The sequence below is a fragment of the Clarias gariepinus genome, chromosome 9 (assembly GCF_024256425.1).
Source record: "Clarias gariepinus isolate MV-2021 ecotype Netherlands chromosome 9, CGAR_prim_01v2, whole genome shotgun sequence".
Classification (NCBI taxonomy): Eukaryota; Metazoa; Chordata; class Actinopteri; order Siluriformes; family Clariidae; genus Clarias; species Clarias gariepinus.
Window position 1 is genome coordinate 14,670,771 of NC_071108.1, and position 20,727 is coordinate 14,691,497.

General features: G+C 37.1%; 1 protein-coding gene across 1 annotated transcript; it reads right to left on the reverse strand.

The window, feature by feature from the left end:
• Window positions 1-260: 260 nt before the first annotated feature.
• On the reverse strand, window positions 261-17,770 carry si:ch211-167b20.8 (protein phosphatase 1 regulatory subunit 3A). The gene is made up of 4 exons (XM_053504239.1): window positions 16,514-17,770; window positions 13,322-13,362; window positions 13,061-13,152; window positions 261-3,756 (listed from the first exon to the last, which is right to left on the reverse strand). Exons 1-4 carry the CDS (start codon window positions 17,359-17,361, stop codon window positions 2,287-2,289), a joined length of 2,451 nt encoding a protein of 816 aa, XP_053360214.1. The 5' UTR covers window positions 17,362-17,770; the 3' UTR covers window positions 261-2,286.
• Window positions 17,771-20,727: the final 2,957 nt, after the last annotated feature.

Below are 20,727 nucleotides of genomic sequence, written 5' to 3' on the forward strand. Positions count from 1 at the left end.
TAAAGCATTTCCTATAAAAGCCAACCTCCAAAGTATACTTTTACTGGTCCCAGCACAAGTCCTACGGTACTCAGACCAGAAAGCCAGCATCCAACCTTAATTTAAACTTTTTTTTTTATGTTACAGATAAAAGATACAAATAATTTTTTTTTTAAATTAGACAAAGCACATGGGATTTATCTTCTGACTGACAAGGAATTATTTTGCTTGTTAGTTTCTAGTGTTATTTTTGACAATAGAAACAAAGAAACCAAACTTAATAATTATTTGCAAGTGTTTATTTGTAAGCACTGTTTGATTGGTTGTAGCTTACATAAGGTCGCAAAGAATCTGCAATTTAATAATACAGTCAAGTTCATGCATGTGATACATTAAATGTCAACAAGCTTAAACAAAATCTAATAAGTAATACAGTACTCTTGGTGATCAAAATGCACACATTTTTGCTACTTGGCCACATGAAAACCGCAATTGCACTATAGAAGTGTAAATACCATCCAACTTATGGTTTACAATCAATTAATCAATGCCCTCTTCATATTGCTATTAGCAAATTCTCTAACAGTGAGTTTCTGATGTAGAGGTCTTCATGATAAATGATTTATTTATTGCATGATATTTTACAAAAACTACCATTTTCATCATTACACAGGGTTAGCACAAATCATATATTAAACACTATGCCGAATAGGAACATTAAATGTCACATTAGTTAGACCAGTTAAGTGATTTTTTTACAGTAATAATCCGTATGTTTCTACGTAGCATAGATTTTGTGTAATACTTATATATTGTAGCGTTTTTACGCCGGAAAGAATGCTGGAGAGACGAGTGAGCTTATTTGCTGCCCAATGCAATGGCTGGGAGTACTTTAATAGGCACACAGCCGGTATGGCATGAGCAGCACCTTCACTCAGGAGCCCACATCCAATTCAGCGTCAGACATTTCACACGTCACACCCCCACACACACAAACAGGGCCGAAGCCACTAACCCAAACACCTTTCCCCATCATGGTGAATACACCGACATCCCCGCAAGGCCGCAAGGTCGTCAGCCGCCGCCCCGCCCACGCCACAATATAATTAAGAAAATATTTAATGCTCACCCTGCCGTATAGTTACATATGAAAGCACATAATGGGTGTGTGAATTAATCTATTGCACTCTAAATATAAATGTTGGTACATTAAAATAAATATCCTTTTATTTATGATCGTTCAGATAATTCCATTTTATATAAGAGGTCAGCAACATTTTAATGTTCATTTTACTTTTTACAACATTGTGCATTAAGGGTTTTTTTTTAACTCCTACTAATCTCTTATGATATTAATTTATTACTGAAACACAGTACCATCCAGCCACAATACTATAAATAAAGCCTGAACCTATACCAGCACTTTCAGGATCATTTAATCTAATAGTACTTACCACATTTTAACCACTGCCAGTCAGTTTTCATAAACCTTTACCTTTGTACAATATAACTTTCTTTACCGTTGTGTAACATTCTTATGTTGATTATTTCTGAAGCCTTTCTAACATGGCCAGGAAAAAGGGGAAAGAGATACGATGATCAGGTCAAAAAACTATTACCACACTTGGTGGGTTCTTTGTATATTCCATCTCAATTAAATCTCAAATGTCACAAGGAAGAAAAGTAAGTGCTGATGGAGTGGAAGGATCACAGACAAGGTTTCCTACTTTCAGGACAGATTACCATCCAAGAACTAGTCACAAACAATGTAGTTACTATACCCAGCTATTACACTACGAGAATAATAGTTATACCTCCAGGAGTTTTATAATTTAAACAGACTGAGTTAACCCATAAGGGTAACATCCAGCTATTTGCATTTTTTTCTATTTACCCAAATAACTATTTTTTATTCAGTGCAATATAGGCACATTTCTTGAACAGCTGCTGATGAACTTTTGTCCAAAACATCCTGTTTCTCTGGAAACACTTTGCGCTAAGCTGAACTTAGACTCATGTAACAGCTACGCAGGTTTTTTTTTTTTTTTTACAGTGTTTAGTAGTATTCAGGAAACGAGTCAGAAATAACCCAGAAATTTTATATTAGTAGTAATCACAGTGATATTACGATAGGCAGTGCATATAAAAATAACTCTCTGAATAAATAACAAAAGCCTAATATTTATATAGATATCTATGCCACATAAACACAACAAGCACTAATACGTGACGAGGGTTCTTGGAGTCCTTTTTCTGTGAGTTCAGAAAAGGCACTTGGGACTGTGAGTTGTAAAAAAGAGAATGCAATTAAAAACAGAGGGAAACTAGGAAGAGTGCCATAATGAGGAAGATGCTGGGCTCATGAAACCCAACTATCAAACAGACAGTTGCACTTAGAAAGGCAAAGGATGGAATCAGAGTCTTGCCTAAAATCACACCAGCCTCTACATTAGAAGCCTCGAAGTTTCTACAGGGCAGTGCAGGCTGGGTTTCTAATTCTTCTTTTTTGTGAAATGAAGCAGGGTCATGGTAGTACAATTCAAACTCTTCATTAAATAAAGGTTCATCCTGTCTCATGAAAGGTTCACCATCTCCATTTTCAGAGGCCATTGTTTGCATAGTGGTGGTAGGACTTTGGGATAGGTATATTGCACTTGAAAGAGGTGTGAGCATTTGGGTTGCCTTATTAGGAATTGTGCTCTCAGACCCAGATTGGCCATCCCCATCCCCAGGTGCCACTGTTTGCACAGTGATGGTTGAACTTTGGGATGAAGAGGTTGCACTGGCAAGAGATATCAGAATTGGGCTCAACTCTTGAGGCGATATGCTCTCAGAGATAAATGGAGTGTCTACACTGACAGAAAGGACATCAGGTACCCTTTTCAGTTCAGGCTCTGCCCCCTGGCCTTGCTGTTGGTTTTTGGTTAACTCTGGGACAGGTGTTCTTGGAGTGTTGGAAACATTTTGGATCACACAGTCCTCTCTGGTTCGCCCCAGGTTGGTGGGTTCAGATGGTTGGTGCACACAAGATGCAATCATGTCTGGTACTTCCCCTGCCTTTAGATTTACTTGTTCCTTTCCATTTGTTTCCCTTCTGACCATAGTGTCAAGGTTTATCATCTGGAATTCAGGATTCTCTAAAAAAGGTTCATGTGGTTCTTCGAACAAGATGTCACGACCTGTGCTTAAACTAAAATCCTCTTTCTCTTTATTTGCACTGGCAGCCATCATTTCGTTTAAGGAATGATGCTGAGTTGATTCTGGCAGCTCTTGCAATGAGGATTCAGTACTGTCAACATCCATTGTAACACCGGTCTGGTCTTGCAGTTCTGTCAGTCTTCCCTCTCCAGATTGTATTCCATCATTCTCTCCGTGGTCTTTTAATTCTTCTGGGTCATCTTCCTTCATTTCTTGAATGCTTGAAAATGTAGCTGGTATAGTGATGCCTAAGTCAACAGGTGCTTGGACTGCAGTGTCTGACTGGTGGCTATCTTTACTTGGGCAAATGGCTTGGCTGCCTTCGACAGAATGCATGGAATATCTGTCAGAGTTAGATGTTGGGTCATTATCTGGTGCTTCATTCTGAATGGAACCTGTTTTGTTCTCAGCTGGTATTAGTGATTCTGTGCCTTGGTCTTTTTCTAGATGGTCTGATTGTGGATTTTCAGATAAATCCTGTTGAGTATGTTCCTCTTGACTGTCAGTACTTAGAGGAGGACATTCTGCTTGTGTAGGGTCTTCTGTAGCTTTAGAGGGAGAAATCAAAGCTTCAGGAATCTGCAACCAAAAACACAAATATTAAATGACTGGAAACACTGCAAAGAACAAAACACTAATGTACAAACACATTGAATGAAAGAATGGAATGGGACTTGGAGAAATGAAAATCTTCCATAACCTATATACATACCAGTAATACTTTAGCCTTGGGTCTTTCACAAGCATGAATGAACCAAAGATATTAGTATTACCATCATTATATTGTCCATGCTGGTCTCTAGGTCTAGGTATACATTTAAATATTACACGTGTATTCATAACATATGAGTACATATTAGCACATTAGCCTGTTAACAGCTATAGTTAGAAATATTAGTGACAAATACAAATGACACTAAGCTTATATTATTATTATTACTATTATTATTATCCAATGTGGTGATCTTTTTGATTACTACAAGAAAATTCATATAGCACTCAATTGTAATCCATTATATGTAATGTAAAATAATAGAAGTAAATTAGTTTTGGCTGTGATTTGTTTTTTCTTTTTCTTTTCTTTTTTGTGGTTCAAGTATTACAGATCTAATCTTTTTTGGAATCTATAAGCATGGTTAATTAAAACAGATATATAATGTCCATTGAACTTATATAGCACAATAAAGCATGCAATGTGTCGACAGGAAATAGGAATGCAATGAGGTAATAAAACAAATGTTATAAACAAACAATTCTCTTGAGAGTTAACACTTTTCACAAAGACTGTACCAAAGACAAGATAACTATCAGTGCTCTGAACAAAATGTTCTTGTTTTCCACGTGCCATGGAGGAAATGATAACAGTAGCAAGATGAGGAGTTAGCGTGCAGCGTGCCCATTACCTAAGTTCTTGCTGAAGCTTCAATGAGCTGTCCAGGTGGAAAAGCAAAACATAATTACTATCGATAACATTACTGAATAAAATAAAACATGACTGGGTCGAATTAAGCCAAGAGAACTACAATATGGGAAGATACTTAGCTTCATGGTAAAATGGTGGACATGAAAATCTAAATACATTTACTGTTTACAGTTTGGCAATTGGCATAAAAAATGAAATTCAAGAAAACCCCCAATCCCATCTCCAACACCGATCCTAAGAAAGCTACTGAAATTCAGGGATAGTAGGATGGAGGATTTCTGTGCAGTAATAAAAACTGCCAGATGATTTACAAAACTCATTATGATCCTTATTAGAGATGGGCTTTTCATTTCAGTCTAACTTTTCAGCGCATTTAAATATTAATCAGTATTTACATGCAATTAAAAAAAATATATGTATGGTGCGAAAATATAAGCCTTTACCCACATGCAGAGTGTGCATGGATGAGCAGTTAACATACAGCATATTATCTAGCCATGTGTACTGTTGCCTTACGACACCACACAGTTAGTTGGCTGCATGCTGATGATAAGCATTAAAACAGGGGTTCATGTCCTAAAACAGTATTTTCCTATGAAGAGTGCAAGAGACCATGCTCTGGCTACTATGTCTGACATCTATAATTAAAATTTATTTAAGGCCAAATTTTACCCCATTTGCTGCAAGACAAAACAGCTAATTGTTTTTGTAAGATATGGCAAGAAGCATCTCATTTTGTAGGAGCATCAACAAAAAAACTTTGCCGTATAGCACTGAATTGTTTACATATTTAAATATGACATTAGACAAAAAAAAAAAAACCTGCACATGGACAGTTTTTGTAGTGAAAGACAGATGGTGAAACTGTCAAGACACTGACAAGACTTGATGTATGCCTTTTTCATCTTAAATTTAGATTTTTTTTTTTACAAAACCAGAAAAATTAAACTGTCTGTTGAATACTGTTTTGTTCAAACTTACAGAGTTAACCCCTAGTATTAGTCATCTATAACTATAATTAAATAACAAATAGTCACAACCAAGTCCCTTGGTCGAGAGGCATTCCACAAGTGGTGATAACAGCTCCGGGACTTTTAAAAATATGTATTACTTTACAACCCAGGTATTTAAACAGTTGTTAATTACACTAACTGTTGGTCATTAGTATGGGTAAAAAATGGGTCGGTATGGCCTGAAATAATAGAACGAGAGAAGAGCAGTTGCCTGCCAAATACCCACATTTAAAACTTCCAGAAAGAAAACCTTATGTCATCTTAAGCAACACTCAGTCTCCTTAGTAATTGCTTCCAAAAGGACTTTGAATTCTCTGTGTTGTCCTGTTCATGGCTAATGTGAGCTACAAAGCTAACATGGTGTATGAAACAAGGAATTGTATACGCTAGCACATAACCTTTCCATTTACAGCATTTTGTGAAACTATAATAGCTTTTTATAACTTTCTCAGGACTGTCCACCACCTCTATGATTTATTCTCCTCACCTTTTGGCCACATAGTAGCATTACTTCACAGAGGTTCTTTAGCAGCCATGTTTGTTTGTTTACTGAGTCAAACTAATTACATCACTTCCTTTTTTGAACAGGAGTGCATACTTGTCCCGCGTTCCGTGCATGGGAACGCATAAAGATCACCTTAGTAAGAGATTGGTTACCAATCTTGGAACAATTGCATACTCACAGACAAAAATCAACTGGTCCCGGGGCCAAGTGTGCTGGGAAACGGTTTTGCGACCCCAGTGAGAAAACGCCCTAAACCTACCCACCTTTCATCCATGTTAATTACACTAACTGTATCTATATCACACTCGAGGTCGTGCTGTTGTACTGAATATCAGCACATCTGTGATATCTTCGGGACTCGAGCTGTAAGAAAAATTGTTAAAAGAACGAGAACTAAAAACAGGATTAAAAATTAGGCAGATAGATAATGTGGTACTTAAAATAATCAATGTAGCTACCAAAGTTCAGCAAGTAGTTAATATATTACTGCCTGCACGATGTCAGTTGCTAACAGTCGGTTTGCCAGCTCATCAAGTTTGTTATACAATTCTGCTAGTCTCAGGAAGGATGTGTGTTGGCAGATCAAAATAATTGGGTAAATAATCAAACAAATCATTATCTATTGATAACAACTGTTGCTTGTGGAACTGTTGTAAAAAGCAATATCACTTTCTGGATTGTGCTGTTGTATTGAATATCAGCATAGCTGTGATTTTTTTTCTAGAACTGTATTGACTGCACTTCTGCCAAGTTGACCAAGGTTTACCAAGTGTGGTGGATCCCTGTGTTTGCCATTGGTCAGTGGTGAACCAGTAAACCGTTTGGTAGCGTGCTCGACAGCCACTGATCTGATGGTATCAAGCATTAATACTTCAGTCAGAGAGGGGGAAATCCAGTGAACCTTATCAGTATATTTTCAGAAATTACTCTTCTGTTTCCTGTAAAAATCTGAGTTTGCTCACACCCTGATATGGCAACCAATTTTTCTATTATATAAATCATATAATCCTCCAAACTCACCCCTCCCCAATTATTATTGTGGGTTTTGAAATCCAACTTTACAGGAAAAAGTTGAGTGCAGCTTGCTCTCTTATGTTTTTACTTGCCGATTCCGACAGAATGAAGCCATCATATAGAACCTCTATTGCCTGTGCCCCACTTGTTTATGTACTACTGGCAGGTGGCATAGGCTGCTTTCATCAGGCTTTGACACTGGCATATTTGTGCCAGTCAAAATCGCTTCCTCATTTGCTTTAACTCCAGTAATTGCACCCTATGGCTCCCATAGCTTAGAATGTTGCTTGGAGATCATGTCTCCCATGTGGACCAAGAGGAATCGTGCCGCCATCAACAACTCACAAGAGTAATACATTTTAGAAAAAATCATATTGTTGAATTTCAGCCTAGAGGCAACACAATTATGAGCAGGGTTTCTCTTTGCACATATCTCCCATTCCAAGAGGCTAAGCAGCCTCGAGTTCTGCCCATTTCCGTTTCTGCCACAGCACTTACCACTTACTTTTTTTCATATATGGCTAAGCAGCTGTCTACTGTTTCCTTTCCTCTCTTCTACAACCACCAGAAGAAGACAGTCAGCAGTGGTTGCTTAGCTTACAGGGCATGAGTTACCTGGTGCTATTTATTAGCACTATATAATTGCTTTTCGAAGATGAGCACATGTCTCTGTAAATGCGTGTTAAAGATGTTCTGACCGTTGATCATGTCTATTATCCAACTCCATTAGGGAAGAACAAACGGCAGAATTGCACCGGTACAACAGAACAAGCACCATGCCAGGGATGGGGATGTCACTAAACTGATGAATAACAGGCCAGACATCTGTTCTAATGACACAGTCTACTGTGGAAAGAATAGTAATAAGTCAAACACTATGATTTTTATCATCCAAGGTGTATATGAACCAGGTGACAACTTTCCTATTTGTATTTAATGTGAACACAAGAATGTATGAATCTCTAATAGCTCTGAAAGAAAACCCTGGCAAACTGGATGTATAAATAATTCAATTTATACAATATATTTATCCTGAGATCGACCACAATCCCATCCAGGCTGTCTGAGAATATGACAAATTTTGGAAAATATGGCAAATTCTTATACTGGAAAAGTCCTAAGTAAGTACTGTATAATAAGAATAGGTGGTTGTGGTTGAAAAGATTTATATTAGTGAATTATTTTAGAGTGGACAAACAAAATCAAATCAATATTCAACCTTTCATGGTTCTGTCTGACTAAAATAATCACATCTACTTTAGCTATATACTCCTGCCCACTTGAAAGCATGTTATAATAAATTATTCAACTAAACTTATAGTCCCACTTTTTTTGCCCATGTCATGTGGGATTTAAGGCTTTTTGCTATGCTTATTGCCAAACGTATGCCAGTAAATAAGATGAACAACGAGTTATTAAAAAAAACATATTTATCATGTAAAACAGTTAGATGTTTCAGTTAGTAACTACATTTTAAATAAACAATGTTAAAAAAATTAGTTACTTATTTAATACTACACTCTCAGAAAAAAAAAATGGTTAAAACCCCTAGCTTTCACAATGAGTTGTACCTTGTAGGTTTCTACATACAACCTTTAAGGTTTCACCTTAGAAAGACAACACGAAAAACCTCAAGGATTCCAGATGAGGCTTTTTCTAAGAGTGTATCCATATAATCAGTTTAGTGAAGATAAATCAGAATGTTGCCCTTATTGATCTACACCTACTAGTTTTAAAAATACTCACCCCATTTTTCATTTGCTATTTTCACAGATATAAACTTCAGAAACCTGAGCACAATGAGACCACAGCATGGTACACTGCACTTTCCTTTTTAACGCATGGCAGTGAGTGTGACAGAGATTTTAAAAGACCAATGAATTACACCACACTGCAAATAGGACACTAAAATTTCTAGCACATCTATTAAGACTAGAAAAAGCAAAAGTAATAAAGCTTCATCAGATCCAATGCTTAAACACTATGCGTTAAGAGTTGTAGATTTGTTCATATTTCCTATGTGTCTTTTGCTGCAAATACTTTTGGAAAACAATAGTTGATTGTGAAGTTCATGTTTTTAATGGTTTACTTCTTTAGATTATTACTCAAAAAATTATTTCTGATATAGAAGTGATTTGGTAATCACAAGTCATTTGATCATTTGGATATATTACATTTTGGACAACAACAAAAAATAGAAGCAGATAATTTAAACTGTGACATTAAAATTCAAATAATTTGTGAACCCATAACAATTTACTGTATTTCTGAATACAACTGACCTGAAATGCAATCTTCATTTACACATTAGTACTAACCTAATCCTTAGAGTAGCTAAAGAAAATCCTGAAAGAACATTATAGTTACATTTATTTACAGAACAATAATCTACAAGATTAAGTACCCTGGCGTTTCCTTGTAGAATTTGCTGGTACAATCCAGAATTCAGGGATCCATCAATAATGGCAGGGCATACAGAGCAGCCCCAAATCATTATGCGGCCACACCATGATTCACAGTTGGGATAAGGTTTTTATGTTGGAATGTAGTAAAACAACATAACGCAGTGCAGTAACACAACATAACGCTATATATGGTATTGAGCAAACTTCAGATGTGCAGCAGCGTGCATTTTAGGACTGTTCTTCAGTTTTTCCCTGATAGTGGCTGATGAACAATAATATTACTCCATACAAGAGACGCCTGTTGGTCTTTAGATGTTATCGTGTTTTTTTTGTTAGTTTTTTTGGACTTTTGGTACAATTCTTCAAATGTGCCCTTCAATTGATTTTTGTAACAGAGTAACGGTGGTGCTGAGTTTCTTCTATTTGCATACCATGTGCCGCTCAGGTATGGGCAAACTCAAATAAAATCACTTTGCGACCGCTTCTAGCCTGGTGATCTTAATGCACATATTTAGTGTTGAGTAATTTTGCTTAGTAAATTAATTGTAAAAACTATAACATTTTGCATTATTTGTTTAGTTGAGTTATGCAAAATTCTACAAAGAAAATTCCTGGAGAAACTGTAAAGTAGGGATTCATTGCCGCACCGCTTTTCCTGAGCAAAAGGATGAAACTGGCTTGTTTCTTGCCCATATGGTTACAAAGATACTAGGTCTGCATACTGCCTGTGATATCAGAGTGTGTGTGTGTGTGTGTATATGTTTGTATATGTGTGTGCGTCGAGGGGGTGTGGCTTGGGCCTCCCTTATTGCAGTCACCCCTCCCACCGCACATAGAACTCACAGGCACAGTGAATGTATCCAGCATAAATGTCAGTAAAAGCACTCATGCGATTCTTTTCCTTACACTGCATGAAAAGAGCTGTATCCGGACAAATAGGGTATGGGAAATCCCCGCTAAACTTTAAGTTTGCCAGATGTATGAAGCAGAGTGCTTGGAAATGTAGAATGCGAAGGAAATTTTGTGAAATGACCAGATATCTCATGTATGTGGATGTATACGGAAATCTGTGAAACCTTTTACGAATCCTCACAGCTAGCAGTGAGAGGGTTGATGGCTGTGAGGTGTAAAGGCCTTTTGCATGTTAATGACTAGCAGGAAGAGGTGCTGTCCTCCTTATCATAGCCGGGTGGGGGGGGGGGATTAGCCATGGGGTGCCTTTGTCTCTTCAGCCTGAGGATTTGAAGGAGAAGCACTGCTCTTCTCAAAGAGGTTATTCAGCGTCTTGATGCATTTAAGCACAAGTTTGATAAGAGAAGACCGCAGGAAGTGTCCAGCCATGTGCATGAAAGAGCTAAGAGGGCGCATAACGTGGGCATTGCGGTAAGTTGACCTTTTTGTTACCTGACAATACAATAGTAAATTATACCTTGCCAAGTTAGCCTAAGCATTTGGCTACACATCTACTTTTTGTTACTTGCATTGTTGTAGGTGTCCAGCATATTTAAAAGTTTATAACGTCCGAATTAGACAATGCTGTTTACAAATGTATGTATTAAAGCGGTTTTTATTCAACGTTACAGGAAGCTGTAAGGAGCCTTCATAAATCAGAAAACAACCCACAGAAATACAATTCACAAACTGGGTAAGAATGTTGTTTCTTTACATGCTATGTATGGGGTTTTACATAATCATTTTAAATGTAATTAATGATACTACTCTCTTTTCACACAGAATAAGTCATGATCAGGCAGTGATGATCCGCTGGAGAAATTAAAGATGACTTTTGCAGATGCAGACCCTGAGTGTATAAAGGGTAATCAGAAAGTATTATTGTAATAGTTTATGTCGCTTTATTTTTGTCCCTCTAATAATTTAAATAGTTTCTGTCACCTATCTGATTTTTTTTTTTTACCAACGGGTTAAACATTGCAGAGAAAATACTTTTTGTCTCTGCCAGGAAAGTCTCAGCTTAGAGACTCCATTAAGACAGAAGCTAAAAACTGACAAAGATAAGTAAGTGTACAAATTCATCTATGTATTAAGTTCAGTACATCTCAGAGTGTTTTTAGGGGTTAAATGTATGGTGTGTTTTGCAGTTGCTGGAGTCCAGGTGTAGAGTCTTTCACACAGATGCAGAGAAAGAACTGTGGCAGACTGCAATGCTGGAACTGATGTCCGATGAGGAGGATGCCATTGCGTGCCATGCCGTCAGCGTGTAATAACTAATGAAACCGAGCTAGAAGGACATTTATTTTGGACATCTAAGAAGCACTGGTGCATGTTTGTTTTAGTATTGCTTTTAATTTAATTGCACCTTCATAAATGCACATTTGTTATTTTTTTTCCATATTTTATGTTTTTTTTTACCCTTAATCTTACTTTGCTTTGTATATTTATTAATGTTTGGTTTGATTTTAATAAAAAAAAAATCTGAATCAATTCTATTGTCATTTTTTAAAGAATGTGGGGGATGTATAGTATTGTGTGTGTGTGTGGGGGGGGGGGGGGTATAGGGTCTATCTACATACCTGCCCAATAACCAATCAAGTCACTAAGTTATGAGGGCTTGGGTTGGGCTAAATAAAAGTGTTTTTTTTAAAACAACCAATCAAGGTTGAGATAAAAAACAAATAGGGAAGAGCAGAGTTGGGCCAAGGTGTAAAATGCAAATAAAGCTTGCGGTGTGAATGTCTCCTGACAAAATCCTTGAGTGGATTATTTGCCATGGCAACAAATGGCTGTACCATGGAAGGATTCCTCAGCAAGATACATCCAAATTGGTATCAATCCGGAAGTATTCTAGCTTGGTGGAATTTGATGTATACGCTCAGTGGTACTTGTAAATACTTCCGAAAATCAGTGGTGTATACAGGAGTTTCCTAGTACAGATACACCTCTTTTTATGCAGTGATACCAAAGGAACTGCTGGTGCTAGAGCTTTGGTTCTTAGACTGTTTGCTTTAAAGTTGTACCAATTTTCATTCCATTGCGCTCAGGAAACCCGGCAGAACAAATCTGGAGTAACTTTCATGGATGATACGACTGGCCAGTCCTAGATCGGAAAAAAACAGGAATTTGGGGAGTTTGGGGAAATTTTAGCCAAAGTTTTATGAACTTTGAAACGAATTATTATTATTATTATTATTATTATTATAACAACAACAACAATAGTAGTAAAGGCACCCTGAGGGAGCACCATTACCTATAGAAAATTGTAAAGGGTTCACAAATGTTCTAGCAGGACTTTACATAATCACTGATTATATATTTAAATATATTTACAATCTATTTAAAGTTTCAATTTGCAACATATGAACAGGTCGAATGCAAATTGAGAACTTGATTTACGCAGTCTCATGTGTCTCCTAAGTGTTGTATCATATCTTGCTGATTAGTTTTCTTTTGTTAACAATAAAATGCATTATGACTTCCAAATGCAAAAAAACAGCAACAGTAATAGTTTAAACCACTTTTTAAAAAATGTATAGCGATCATCAACAACAAGAAAGACATTACTGACCTCAATGTCGATCTCTGGCTTAATAATAAGTGGACTCATGGTAGAGGGAATTTCAGCAACTGTCTCTCTTTCTGCATCATCATCATCATTCCCTAAAAGAAATAATGTATGGCCAAACCTGATGATTCAAAGAAACATTGCAACATGGTACAAAACATTCTACATGTTTTAATATCAATTGTTTTCTAGTGAATAGTTTGCATTTTGTTTTTATAGAAACTGAGATTTTTTATACGTATAGCCATTTTTACAATTTCATACCATCATCTGTGTCTTGATAGAAGTCAGAGTCATCCTCACCACTGAAATGGAATCAAGAGAGAAATATGCTGAAAAGTTTATTTGTAAATTTGGCTAATAATATATATAATATAAATATAATATTTTAACACACAAAAAACGCTTTTGTGCCTAAATATAAAATTCATTGTGCGAATTTATTTTGCAAACTGTTAACAGCAAAAAAGCATAGTATTGTCATTCTTAGCATGCAGTATGGCACACCTCAGTTCAAATTGGTAATTTACAGAAAAAGCAATAAATTAACTAAACTTTAGGATGACATTACTATTAGTGGTTTACACAGGTAATTGAATACCCTGTATACCTTATTGGGTCACCGGTATTTAAATACTAAAATTACTATTTATTTTGTTTTGTGACCATGAAATTAAAGCATCAAAAAAACATCTGGAAAAATTTGGCAGGAAGCAGAAACATGTGTGTGCAAGTTAGGAGTGTCTATTAGAGCTGAAAAAAAAAAGTATGTTCTTGGTGGCGAGTAAATTTAACTTGCATGCTAGCATTTTCATGTGAGGTTGGTATTTTTGTGTCATTTAGTAAATTTCATGAGGAAAGTACACCCTTTGCAACTGTAATCCTTTAGTTCAATGTCAAAACCTGTTACACAAACATACACAAATCAGCCATAAATTATAACCGAAGGTGAAGTGAACAACGCTGATCAACTACACACCAGAAAACTGGTGACAGGATCATAAAGACCCAAGGCTCATCCATGCCTGCGGGGACCTGATCGCACAGAAAAGCCAAAGCAGAAAAAAAAAAAATCTCTGAAGAAAAAATAACATGGACTTGATAAAAAGGTTCCAGAACATCCAGTCCAACACAGCCTGCTACACTCGGGGCTCAGTAGGCAAACACCCCAAGAACAATCCCAAGTCTAATCAGGCACCCATGGGATGCACAAGATAACCTCCGATCCATGTCCCCACCCCGCAACTCAAAAGGATCCGTTGCTTACATCGTGGTGTCATACACCACAGCACACTGCCAGAGGCCCTGGTAAGCCACGTCCTGAGTGGCCAGAGCCACAAGGAGAACCCAAAACCTAGATGGTTTAAATTTTAATGTTATGGCTGATTGGTGTATGTGCAGGTTTCTTTTTTTGCCACAAAAATGACATCCCCACATCATTGACCTTGTCCGTGTAACCAAATGCATATTCTGTGAGTAACACTTAAGGATAATCGAAAATTAAAACATGACATAATGTGCATCCTTAACCTGCATCTATTCTTCAGCTGTCAAACCTGTCACATTGCTCCAAAAATATAAAAAATATATTTTAATAAATCCACACCCAGGACTATTCTGCGGGTCCAGTGTTGTTTGTCAAGTGTCCTAACGTACTGTTTAATGTTCAGTTGGATGCAATAATAACCCAGCTGAAACAGTACACTTCTTTTGCACTGTTCTGGAATGATAGTTGCTCCTCTGCGAAAACAGAAGACGACCTTTAGTTTTTTGGGCAGCAGTGTCATTTGACACTTGAGGAAAGGTCACATAGCTGGAGTATGGATCTCTGAGCTTCTTAATACTGCTCAACGTTGTCATTTTAGAAGAAAGCATTGTTTCTAACATCAAAGGAGATTTGGGAAGATACACATGTAAAACATTTTTTGTGTACTCTCTGTTCAATTATAGTCCTCAGGCTTTCCACTCACCAGCCTCTAGGAAAAAGTCAAATAGAAGGTTTGCAAGAACCAGCGCTGAAAGTGAAACCTTCCTTGTCCTATTTTCATATCCCTCCTGCCATCTGGGATAGCTGCTATAAAGTTATAAGATTATATATACACACACACACACATATACACACACACACACTGTGTGTTCAATCCTGAACACTGCTGTTCAGGATTAGTGTGCGTGCTGTGTTTGTATAAGTTGTCACTGTTAAAAAGCAATCCATAATTCTTATACAGCGCAAACAAGGGAGGCAGTTATAATCCACAGCTCTAGTATGATGGCGCTAACATTAGTAACTAAAGACGGACTATATTCAGCGCTAAAGCACAGGTCACAAACTGCATGCGCAATGCTTTCTAGGATGTGCAGCCAATAAATTAAAACCCTGAATACCAAACAGATGAAAGCAAATAGTTCATTCGGCAACAACAGCTGGGTTGCTGCTCCAACACAAGTAGTCTTGCATGAAGTACTTGACTTTCAAGTCTTAAAACAGGTTCAGCACAATGTAATTATGCCCAGGGATGCAGGAAGGCATGGGGTGCTGGAATTTTAAGCAGCATACTGTACATGTGACATGCGCTATCCATATATTATTATATTGTTTTTTTTTTTGTTTGTTTTTTAGCAATTGCAGAGGCGTAAATGTCTGTTGTGCTACATCACCCTCACTTCCCATATCCTTTGTTATACCATGAGACAAGATACATTCACTATGCCAAGAAGTTTATTTGCACAACCAAAGGCTGCCATTATGAACTGGCTATTTAAAAATGCTGGTGAATTACCTAGGTAATTATTACAGGCACTTTTTAAATTGCCTATGTTTTAAAATAGAAATTAGGTGTTAAAGATTAAAAATTTACCCAAGCACTTTATTGCTAAAACATTATTTCAGTGCCTTTATGGGAAATATCTAAAACATACACTCACCAGCCACTTTAATAGGAACGGCTCACTTATCCAGGTAGTCGATCATGTGGCAGCTGTACCGTGCATAAATTCATGCACACAGTTCTGCCTTTAAAAAGTCACAGGAGAGCGGGCAACGTGACAGGAAGGCTCTGTTAACAATAAGCACTCTTTACAACCATGGTGAGCAGAAAAGCATCACATAATCCTTGAGGCAGACGGATTATAACAGCAGAGGACCATTGCACACCTGTCAATAATGACCAGCAGTCTTGGGCCTACAGTGGACACATGCTCTCTGAAACTGGACACTTTCGGATCAGAACAGGAGTGCAGGCCTGAATGAGGTGAACGTGTTCCTGTTAGGATGAGCAGCGAGTGTGTGTGAACTTAAACACCTGAACATCAACAATAAACAAAGCAGCAACACAAAATGACCTTGGGTAAACAAAAGACAAGGTTACAGCCCCCCCCCCAAAAAAAAAACATAAGCGCAGCTAAGCGTAATGTCTTATATGCCTATTTATGACGCAGGCATCGCAGGGCAGTTACCTGAATCTTGAAGGTTTCAGTATGCCTTTAATTTCTCGATCATCTACCTTATTATCCTGGCGTGTGTCCTCCTCATAGGACACGACAAGGGTAACTGAGTAATTCCTGCCTGAATTGTTTGCCCAAAACTCTCCTTCGGACGTTTCATAACGCACCACGAAGTCGATCCGCGCTCCGTTGAAGAGATACGGTTCGGAGAAGGAGAGCCGGACCGAAAACCTGTCGGTGTCGCCGTCGTGGGAGTCTTGCACGTACTCTGCCACCGAATCTGTGCAAGTGATCCAGCCGTCCATGGTGGACCGGACATAGACGCGTTTGTGATAAGAAACATTCAGGACACAGATCAGCGCGTCGAAGGAGAGAGGCTGGTTCTGCACGGGTGTCACCTTCTCCACTTCCACTTTACCCGCGCGCACGGCGGGCATCAGCTCGCTCACGTCACGCGCCTGGAACTCGGGCCACACGCGGTACACGGGCTCGAGGTAAGCGCGGCGGCACTTCGCCTCTTCCTCCTCCCAGTCGGCGTTGGTCTCATCGTCGCCCGAGTCGAACGCAGCGAACTCTCGCACGTCGACCAGCTCTCCTCCAGTGGCGTCCGCGAAAGACACTCGCCGCTGCAGTGCCAGGCGAATCCGCATGTATTCCGCGGTCTCGTCTGTAATGGAAGGGCCGCGCTTTCTCGGTACCGGAGAGCACCGCGGGATGAAGCGCACTTCTTCCTCGGTTTCTTCGTCATCCTCGTCTTCAGCGGGGGAGTTATCGCCGTTGTCCTCACCGCGGCCGCTCTTAATTGTCGTGAAAAGACCTTCCTGCTTGGGGATTGTTAGGAAATGGTTCCCCTGCGCCATGGTTAGTTGTGCTTTTGCACGAATGACGATGGCGTTTTCTGTCGCTCGCGCGCGCCCTTAGAACGTGCCGAACCGCATCGCAGCAATGGAGAGCAGCGGAGCTTCAGCCAATCTCGTGGGACCAGCGGCTTATTCTGGTCACATCAACTACTGCATGAGCTCTGGTTGCTCAGTGAGCACCGACGAGAATGTGGCTAAATTTAGAAGGAAGTGGCGTGTCCATCGTTTTCCAGGGGTCAAAACACAGCTGAAGTATTCCTAGTGGCGTAGTCTTGCCCCTTGCTCGCACCAACACGCCCCTTGACCCAATTAACTGCAACGCCAAGTGTTCATCCGGGTGGTGCAAATAAAACAATACAGTGGTGCTCGATTATTACTATTATTATTATTATTATTATTATTATCCTCATGCAGTTGGACCATTTGAAAGATGCATACGGCTTTATTATTATTATTATTATTATTATTATTATTATTAATAATAAAAATAATAATAATAATATAGCATTAATCATTCCTGTTTGTATTCCTGCTCATTTTTAAAACTCTGTTAAACCAACCACATATATGCGTTGTGTACATTAGTTTTGTTTGTTCCTTACGACAGGGAAAAAAAAAACACCCTGTAGCACATGCAATTATTGTTACAGGAGTATTCCAAACACAAATAAATAATCAAACATCTAGCTCACAGAAACATGACTCTAAGCATATGTGTCTTTTACTCCTTGCAGCCTTTCTTTAATTTTATCTGATTAAAAAAAATCCTAAATATCCTCATAATTTCATAGGTGACTAATGTGATAATTCATATACAATTTCCTATGCAATCTGTATAACCTTGTTACTGTGAAAGTGCAAAATCTCAGTTACAATTGATCTTATTGGTTGTTTGGCTATATGATAATATTATGATAAATAATATGATACTACTATTAATATTATATTAATGTAATATAAATTATACTATACATACATATATACGTATACATTTTTTGGCTGGCTCTTTAAGCTTATTCAATGTTTACTCTTATGGTAAAGTTTGAGTGAGTAGCCAGCCAAAGTGCTTAATTTTATGTAGCTGATTTAATAATAAACAAAGTACTAAGAGTTTTCCAAGAGTTTGCCAAGAGTTTTCTTAGCCTGCCCAGTATGATTTAAATAAGGATATTTTTGTATTTACAAAGAGATATAAACAGAACAATTTTCACATTATTGCCAAATGGATATTGTAATGTTAGTGATTAATTTTCTTTCAGACATTTTCCCCATTGCAGAATACATTTGGGAACCTTGTCCCTTACAGACAACAATTACTACCAACTGAACTGTTGAAATGCAGCTCCAGATAAGGTAAGCTTAAAGAATCATCTTAAAAAATACTTGGCCTGTATTTCGATTTTACATGTAAGCTGGTGAGGGTTAGTTAAAACGATGGAAGTTGACCAAAAGCAAGCACTGCATAAATTTCTATTTCCAGAAAATGCATTTCTTATGTAGGGCAATGGATGCGTATAATGCACCTTCGAGACCAGTCCTTTTGAATTAGAACATTTGTAGGAATTCAGGGAACTAAAGATATACTTGGTATTAAGCTGGAGTTGTCAATTTTATAGCTGACGAGTAGAAAACGCCTAATTTAGCATTCACTCAATAATCAGTGAATGTAATGTCAGTAGTCATGTAATTGTAATAGGAAACCATTTTAAGTGTAAAATTAGATGCTGCTTATGGTCTGAGTAAAACAATGGAATGCAATATTTATTGTTAGAATAATAAGAATGCTTTCAGAAGTAAACATTCTTAAATTACTGGAAGATATACAAAAACATTTATTCATTTGTTTGTTTATTTACTTTTCCATAGTTACTCACATACTTACTGTCTCACTAACTTACACTTACCTACTGACTGACTGACCGACAGACCTACTTATTACATTTACTAGAATTTTTGTATACTATCTTAGATCATAAATACATCAACATTACTGATATAATCATTACATGTGACATATGATAACTCATCTAATCATATGTCACAAGTTATCGTGGTTAATATTAGGCAGACATTCTTCACTCCAACATTCCTCACTGGAAGACTTTTTCATTTGTAAGCGTTCTTCCAAAAATAAATGAATACCTAAACAACTTTAGTTTAAATTTGTGCTGATGAATTCTATTTTATAGAGAGAGTTACGGTGAAAGGATGATAAACAAATAAACATACAATAAGCTTATCTAATTACAGAGGTTGCACATTAATTTAAACATTCATTTTACAAAGTCTGATATGGAACAAAATTTAGAACTAGTACTGTATATTCAATAACATTTATTTAAATTAAATTTATATTCCTAATTTTAGGTAAGACATTTATATTTTCCTTGTCTTTTTGCAATTACTAAAATCAGGGTTTACTTTGCATGGTAGAGAAAATGTGAATGGTGAAATTAATAGGTAATTGTGTAACAAACACCAAGTTACAAACTGTAATCATACCATACATATACTGTAAAAATGAAACAAGAAAGACTATATAGTGTGAAAATAAGGTTTAACATTGTAAAAGTAGATGTAAAATCCTTTAGAAACCACTTGAGTAAGATTGTAAAACAAATATTGATTTACTATACAATCATCATGATTACTTATATATTAACATAAACTGTCTAAATTCGACAAAACAAACAGTTAAAATTGGAAAAACTGGTTAAGGAAACAAAATTCAATATGTTTTTTTTTTTACTGTTTGTTTTTGTTTAAGCTTATTACATAAAGTGCAGTACGTTAAACTTATTTTGATATATGTTCACACCATCATTAAAAATCTTTTTAATAGAATATTTGCTTTGGCAGGAAAAATGTCATGCGCATAGGAATGGTTGTATTAAGAATAAAAGAAGAAATGCATCATGTGTACCATTGACCATTATTATTATATCTGAAAACGATTTACAGTATGTAATGTTCAAAATTACTTAAGTTAATACTTATAATAATAATAATAATAATTATTATTATTATTATTATTATTATTAATGAAGATGGATGTTTGACATTTCTTAATATTGAATAAGAGAACATCATAGTGATTAGTGATTGAAAAAAAAATCAAAAATTAGCTTAATCATGAACTTTTTTCTCTATTCAAGGCTAACCTGGCATGGTGCATAGATATGAAGATACGGTAATAGCTCCCCCCACCCCATTAGTGTCACGTCATGTATGGCGTACCCAGTAAATGGACTTTCCGTACACGCAACAGGTTATTTTTCATTGCACATTTTTGCCTTCCGGAATGGTCTTCCCCATGTTCTTTTCCATTAAAGACGTATTTTTGGTTTTGGGTGTTATTAATTTGAA

Coding starts and splice junctions, on each gene's coding strand:
- si:ch211-167b20.8 (XM_053504239.1), bottom strand. CDS start 17,361: ATGGCGCAGGGGAACCATTTCCTAACAATCCCCAAGCAGGAAGGTCTT. Junction 13,363..16,513: donor CTGAAACCTTCAAGATTCAG/GTAACTGCCCTG, acceptor ATTCCATTTCAG/TGGTGAGGATGACTCTGACT. Junction 13,153..13,321: donor CTATCAAGACACAGATGATG/GTATGAAATTGT, acceptor TATTTCTTTTAG/GGAATGATGATGATGATGCA.